The 7,463-nt window shown below is 37.5% G+C and overlaps 1 protein-coding gene across 1 annotated transcript in view; it reads right to left on the bottom strand.

Moving 5' to 3' along the window:
• Nucleotides 1–322: 322 nt before the first annotated feature.
• The window catches only part of POLR1A (RNA polymerase I subunit A), a 46,134-nt gene continuing 38,993 nt past the window's right edge, over nucleotides 323–7,463 (bottom strand). The window contains exons 30-34 of the mRNA XM_063300409.1: nucleotides 5,309–5,569; nucleotides 4,011–4,211; nucleotides 2,949–3,066; nucleotides 2,075–2,239; nucleotides 323–491 (exon numbers count right to left, since the gene is read on the bottom strand). Of these exons, the coding sequence (XP_063156479.1) occupies nucleotides 391–491; nucleotides 2,075–2,239; nucleotides 2,949–3,066; nucleotides 4,011–4,211; nucleotides 5,309–5,569 (846 nt within the window). The 3' untranslated portion in view covers nucleotides 323–390. The remainder of the gene's footprint in view (nucleotides 492–2,074; nucleotides 2,240–2,948; nucleotides 3,067–4,010; nucleotides 4,212–5,308; nucleotides 5,570–7,463) is intronic.

Genomic DNA, 7,463 nt, shown 5'->3' with positions numbered 1-7,463 from the left:
TTAAACTTTGGGGAATCAGCAATAGTTTTGAGACATTTAGGTATATATTCTGTTTACACTATCATTTCATTTAAGATTTGGTGAGCATGTTAAGAGAAGCTGCCATCATGAAGATGCTTTTATACCAGATGATCTAGGAAGTATTTCAAAACTGAACTACATAGATCGTTCAATGAACTCACTTGCCAAAATTAAAGGATGAACATAGCATGATGTTTATTGTTAAATATAATCCCTGAAGATTCAAAGGTGCAGGTAATTATTAAATTAAAATGGTTAATTGATGGTACTTCCAGTCAGCAAACATTAAAAAAATAAAATATAAAACTCATAGCAGCAGATTTATTTTTTGTAATAAAATCAAATTAAAGGTCTCTAGTAAAAACACATCTATTTTAGAGGTTGCTTAAGATCAAACAAGCCAGTTCCTCCCTTGACAACTTTTCCTACCACTAGGCAAGCAGAAGGAGACTGAAGTTCATCATGGGACCCTAGAACAAAAGAAATCAGAATTATATTTCGGTATATAAAGTCTCTCATTTCTGCAAAGAGCATATTTTGAAAGGGGGTTATATTCATACCTACTTCAAGGGTATTTTTGAATGTACTGTCATGTGCACAATTTCACATCAGTCTTACAGAATGAAAAGTTTTATCTTGATATCTCCACCACCAAACACTTCTTAAAAGATGACTTGTTGAAGAGTATTTTCAGATGTTTAGCTGTCCCTATGTACCCTGCTTTCATAATGACCACAGCTGGCCACGTGAAGCTTTTGACTATATACAGAACTTTTTCTTTTCTTGTGAAACCAGCTATTATTCCATCTTGAACAAGGATTCAATACTTGGAACTTCTTTCGTTTCTATCCCATCTTTCTTTTTAGTCAATTCAAGACAGTGTACATACTTAATGCTTTCCCAGAACACAAACCCTGTGAGGTCAGCTGGGCTGACTGGTCCAAAGTCACCCAACTGGCTTTCATGCCTAAGGAAGGACTAGAACTCATGGTCTCCTGGTTTCTATTATAGCACCTTAGCCACTGCACCAGTATGGCTCTCGAACAAATTTATTATTGAGACTTGAATAATACTTCATCATAATCCACTGGCCGTGGGAATTAATGTTGCCATGGTGTATGTTATGTGGGCCTTGGCACCTCCTCACTAACACATAATGCCCCTGCATCCAATAAAGAGTCATAGCAGATGGCAGCATTTGGCTTCTGGCAATAACTTTAATATGAGCGGAGCTGTGTACTGCTAGCTATTCTACAGAATGACAGGCCACTCTGGCAGCGATGTGGAGTGGAGCCCACCCTCAATCATGATTTCTGGATCTGAAGAACATGTGACTCCAGAACATGCAGACTCTCTCCCTTCCCAAGACTCTGTTTTGCATACCAGTGTTTTCAGTAGGTACGCCCCTCTTCAAGAAAAGTGACTACAGGTAGTCCTCAGTTAATGATGGTAATTGGGACTGGGAACTCTGTTGCTAAGCAACACAGTCATAAAATGCGACATCACATGACCACACTGATTTACAATGGCAATTCTGGCTGCAGTTAGTTGTTAGGCGGGATGTCACATGATTGTCATTTGCAACCTCCTGCTGGCTTCCCCATTGACTCTGCTTTTTGGAAGCTGGCCATGAAGGTTGCAAATGGCAATCACATCACCACAGGACGCTGTGTCATTGTAACTGTGAGCCAGTTGACAAACACCTGAATCATGATCATGTGACTGCAGGGATGCTGCAATGGCTGCAACTATGAGGACCAGCCATAAGTCTCCTCGTTCAGTGCCATCGTAACTTAGAACAGTTGCTGAACAAATAGTCGTTAACTAAGGACTACCTTTATGTGAAACTTCCATCACTATTTCATTTTAAGAACTACCCAGTATGCATACACTGTTAATTTATGCAATTGTGGATGCTTGGAACTGGATGCTTTTATGAAGCAAAAATAAATATGGAAAAATAAACTTCCATCAGTATATCTGGGTTACTAATAATTAAAGATTTATCCTACTATGTAAAATACAATTTTCACAATAATTGGAAGGTATTTACCCAACATAGTTGCTTCTTTCAAAAACTTGTAGCTTGTCTCAAAAGTCATTTGTTGCAAGGGGGATGAACTGGATTGCATTCCATACCGATTCAAAGGTTTGTAAACACCTTCAAAGCACATGTAGTCTGACACCAAGGAGAGATGCCGAGGATCAACCACAATTCCTGTCATTAGAAAAGTAGTATCAATGTCTCCTAAAAGGGGCTTATAAAGAAATATACAAGATACCTCAATAAACCCATCTTCCATATCTACCTTAAAGTCGCTCTAACAAATACCAACATTGTAAGGTTCCCACTGCTGACTGGATGACATAAACCTAAAAGGGTTTAATCGGTTCAGCTGTTCTAAGGGGCAACTATAAGACAATAGAATGAAGGCTACAGTGCTAAGCTCTACTTGGGCCATCTGTTCTGTACAACATCCTAGATGTAAGTGGGGGGGAGACACGGACAATTGAGAGGTTTCTAGATTCTTTGTAATGCACTGTCTTTTGATCAGTATATTTTCTGATAATAGATGCAATTCATTATGTCACTATACTGAATATTACTGAAAGATATAACTATATGGCAAAAGATTGTAGCTTTATCACATGTGCTATAAAAACATTCTCTGTATAGCAAAATATATGAGAAGCTTGGTATAGTTCAGCGGTTCCCAATTTATGGTCTGTGAATTATTACAAAAGATTTTGAAGTTACTACAAAACATGGCATTCCTCAAATCTTTTGATAGTGATGTAATGCCCAAATAAAAGAAAAATTTAAGAACTGCTAGTATAGGCAGAATGAGTTGCTTTCAAGCCTGCAATAGTAGACACTGCTTTATATATGCTATTAGATTCAACTGATATTATATAAATTGATGTACCATATGCAGCAAACACATCTTTGATCTCTCTTTCAAGAATTTTCAAAGCAGCTTCAATCCCATAGGTGTTTGCCATTGCATGAATGTCATTGCAATAAAGCTTTTTCATATCAAAAATCTAAAAGAGACAAAGATGACAAGTGTGGAAGGTCATAGTGAAGCAAAGTGGAGATCATCCACCCTGAGTAACTATGTTTATGAACAGCTAGGGAAAGAAAGAATTGAACATTAGCAAACAAAAATATAGCTGAGGGAGCATAATATGCAACTAGACAAAGATAACTTTTCTGTAACTAAGACTGCAAAGTTCTAGAACAGACTCCTAAAAACCATGTAATATTTTTCTTCTTCTCTTGCTCCTAATTGCACAAACATATTTCTTTATCAGCAACTTTAGTTCAATTACTCAATAAAAGTGAAAATGAAGACTTCATAACATCCCTCAATTACATAGTCATTCCCAGAAACCTGTGCAAACTATTTGCTTAAATTCACCCTTTTCTTTAATAAACATTAATTGTGCATAACAAAAATACATGGAAAGTAATTGTAATTTTAGACAGAAGAAAACAGAAAATGTATTTAATGTATATTGGCCTCTCTTTTGTAAACCAGTATTCTCCCCTGCACTGACTCTATCTCCGATTACAAAGAGACCAAAATCTCCCATTTGTAACCAGTTTACAGTTCTGAAATCAAAGCTCAAAATATACAGGCAATTTTGTTCCAGAGTTACAGCTCCATTCAAAGCCAAAAGCAAAAATTTTAGCAAAGTTTAAGATACCTAGCATTTATCCATAACTTCTATTATATTGATACTGATAGCAATTTTGATTGATTTCACTGAAAAAGTTCTTTTTCAGTGGAATCAGTCAAAATTACTATCAATATCAGTGTAACAGAAGTTATGGATAAATGCCAAGTATCTTAAATATGTGGGGAAAAAAACACTGCATGGTTGAGATGTAGAATAGCAGTAACACTCATGCATGGTGGGTTTCCCCAGTAATTTTTCCTTTCTGTGACACTATGGAAAACACAGAAAGCTTCCTCATTACATACATCAGAATAGCGGAAGAGCTCTGGAAGATTTATCCCTTCTGTTTGTAAAGTGAGCACCACCTCTCCATTCTTGTTGCTGGTTTCATTTAAGAGACACCGTGTTATTCCCTTTGTCTCCTGGATGACAGTGCTGTTTGCCACAGATGTCACAAGTGATGCGAGATCAAAGTACTCCTTTGTCAGAGGAAGCTTTAGGGAAACCTACAAGACAATTTAATGCTGTACTGATTAATGAAAAGCCTTCCACCCATTGTAAAAAAGCTGTTCAATCACCTATGACAACAACCATGACAACAACCCCTTCTTAAAGTGATTTGAGAAACCCTAGCATATAATGAGCAATTCCTTTGGCTCACAAGTCTTCTGGCTTTTTTTCCTTTGGATCAAATTTACTAAAATAAGCATTTGCTGATATATATGGACATTTCACCACTATTTTGCCCCATTGTCAAGTGATAGTACTTGTTATGCAGGTGCTGTATTGCATAAAGCAAGTAGAATTGCAAACTGGTAATGTTTGCAGCATCAGGAAAAAGGCATGAGACATGCACATGAAAACCAGGGCTGAGCTCCTTAGACCAAAGACTAAAATAGTGAAATCCCCGCACTTGAGATACAATCTATGTTCCCTCTAAGGCAGTGTTTCTCAACCTTGGCGACTGGAAGATGTGTGGACTTCAACTCCCAGAATTCCCCAGCCAGCATATGGCAAACCACTTCCAAAATCTTGCCAAGAAAACTGCAGGGACTTGTCACCAGGAGTCAAAACTGAGTTGAAGGCACCCCCACCCCCCAAATTGCTATTGTTGCACAATGACTCTTTTGCTGACATGTATATATATATATATATATATAGCTAGATTTATCTCTTCATGCTTTTCCATTTTGTCATTCTGTTCTTTTTAAAAAAAAAACAGTACATTTTTAAAAAAGATATTCCTATTCTAACTTTCATCCAAGGAGTTCAAGACAGTGTATCCTCCTCACCCATCCACACAATAGTATTTTTATAGTAACCCTGCAGAGATTACCCCGAGAGAAGGGTCACTGGCCCAAAGGCAGGTGAATGGGGATTTAAGTCAGATGTTTCTGGTCCTAATCCAACACCCTAACCACTATATTGCATGGATCCCATATGTTGTTTTATTATTACAGGTCATTTTTTGGTCTTGGTGATAACATGAGTCAAAAATATTAAACTAGCTGTCTACAGCAAATTTTGAGCTATGCTCTGATAATTTAGACACACCAGTTCTGGAACCCAACACTCTTCCTCTTCTCTATTTCAATAACTTTACCTCACACCACAGTTCATAATCAATGTCATATGCATATTTTTCTATGGCATCATGGCCTTCCAGTACAGCATTAATTCTATGCTGTGCCATTTCATTCCACTCCTTTCTCTTGCTTCGAGCCCTTTGACTAGAGGAGGAAGCATAAAGATCATCCTGAGTTTCCAGTGCCTCAGGATTTTTTCCGTCTAGTGCAGCCTCTTCCTGATCTGGAATGTCGTCATCATCACCCATTTCATTATCATCTTCACTCTCATAATCAACCTGCAGAGAAACATACTTGAATCGGATTCAGTTTCACTAATGCAAAAGCAGACAGTATCATTGGTGCTTTTAAATCCATTCAGAACCTTCTGCTAGGTGAATCTTTTTGCTTAATCCTCCCCTTTGCCTCTGAATTGCGATTAATACAAAAAAATAAGGGTAATGTCACCAATTTTACAAAAACTGGATTTTCTTAAGAATATACAAAGAAAAAATCTAGATGTTTTGCTTTCACCTATCTTTTGTTTAAAACAACAAAAAATATTTTTAAATAGTATCAGAGAAGAAGAAGAGAGATTATGCTAGTAGAGTAACTTCACCAGGAATATCATTACATTCCAGGAAAGATGACCAAATTAGAAATCAGCTAATTACATTGACAACTATAGTAATAGTAACATAACTTTATTGATTAGTCAGTTGACCATATCAAAAAGTTGGGCATCAGCCACAATAAAATATAGTACCATAAAACAGATAAAATGCAATAAGGTAAGATAAAATATACTAAGGTGAGATAAAATATGATAAAATACAGTAGGGTAAAAAAGAGATAAAAGAGTAAGATAAAAGTGTAAGATATAATAAAACAAGTAATAAAATACAAAAACAATATGTATTTAGATGAATTCATCACCTTTACATGCCACCCCAATGTGTTCTATAAATTGTGTTCTCAATTGGACAGCCCTATCTATAAAATTAACAGTTCTATTGACCACATATGTATTTGTGCCCTGAAGGAAGTAACATAGTCGTTTGTTACAGTCCCGATATGTGGTTCTGTCAAGTAGTGTCTGGAGGTACTGAATCCTTGCTGGGGCATATAGTTGGCATTTAAATAAGACATGCACAATGTCTTCTATTTCAGATGCTCCACAAACACACGTTCTCTTAAGGTAAGGCACTTGGTGGAATTGTCCGTATTTGACCATAGACTCTAGCTGCTCAAATCTTGCTCTAGTAAGAGCTATCCTATGGTATTGAGTCAGACCCATTGTCAGGTATTTTTCTGTTTGAAAGGACATTTTATTCTTAGCCAGCCACTTCAACGACCTAATGTTTGCAAGTGACTAGGTATTGGTTTGGGCGTTGACATCCAAAACTCTTGGTTTGAATATTGCCTTGGCTTGATCTCCGGCTGAAAGTAAATATTGTGGTGAAAAGCCAAAGTATGCAATAGTTTGGAGAAGTTGATTGATCCATGTGGTGGGTTGAGGTGCGCCCATCTGTTCTTCCAAGGCACATTTTTGGTAGTCTATCAGGTTCCATCTGATGAACTGGGAATGGGAGAATCCTCCACCAGTAGTTGAAGACTTTGATTACTGATAGACTGTAAATGGAATGGATGCCTGTTTCAGCTCTTACTGCTGCTGTGGGTGTATTCCTGTCAGTCCCCAGAATGGTTCTTAAAAAGCGTGCTTGATTTTGTTCAAGTAAGGAGGCCTTTGATAGGCCCCACAATTCGGCTCCATATGTTAGTACGGGTACAACTTTTGCCTTGTGGACCTTCAGAATGGAGAGCAGAGAGCAAGGGTGGTTGTAGCTAAGTAGTTTGATTAGTGTTTTAGAACTTGCTGTGGCCTTTGCAGAACTTTGCTTGTAATGATTAACCCAAGGCCCTGTGTCTGTAAAAACCACCCCTAGATATGAAAAAGAGTCTATTTGTTTTACAGGCTCCCCATCCAAGTGCCAATTGTATTTGGCCCATCTTTTCCCAAAAACCACCACTTTGGATTTGGACTTGTTAATATTCAAAAAGTTTGAGGCACAGTAAGCACCAAATTTCCCCATCAGTCTTCTCAGGCCTACTTGGGAATGTGCCATCAAAACCATGTCATCTGCATACAAGAGGATATTGATATGTCTGTTAAGGATCTTTGGCATGTGAATG

The sequence above is a fragment of the Candoia aspera genome, chromosome 4 (assembly GCF_035149785.1).
Source record: "Candoia aspera isolate rCanAsp1 chromosome 4, rCanAsp1.hap2, whole genome shotgun sequence".
In the NCBI taxonomy this organism is placed as follows: Eukaryota; Metazoa; Chordata; class Lepidosauria; order Squamata; family Boidae; genus Candoia; species Candoia aspera.
The sequence above is the reverse complement of the archived record's forward strand: the minus strand, read 5'-3'. Positions and strand labels throughout refer to the sequence as shown.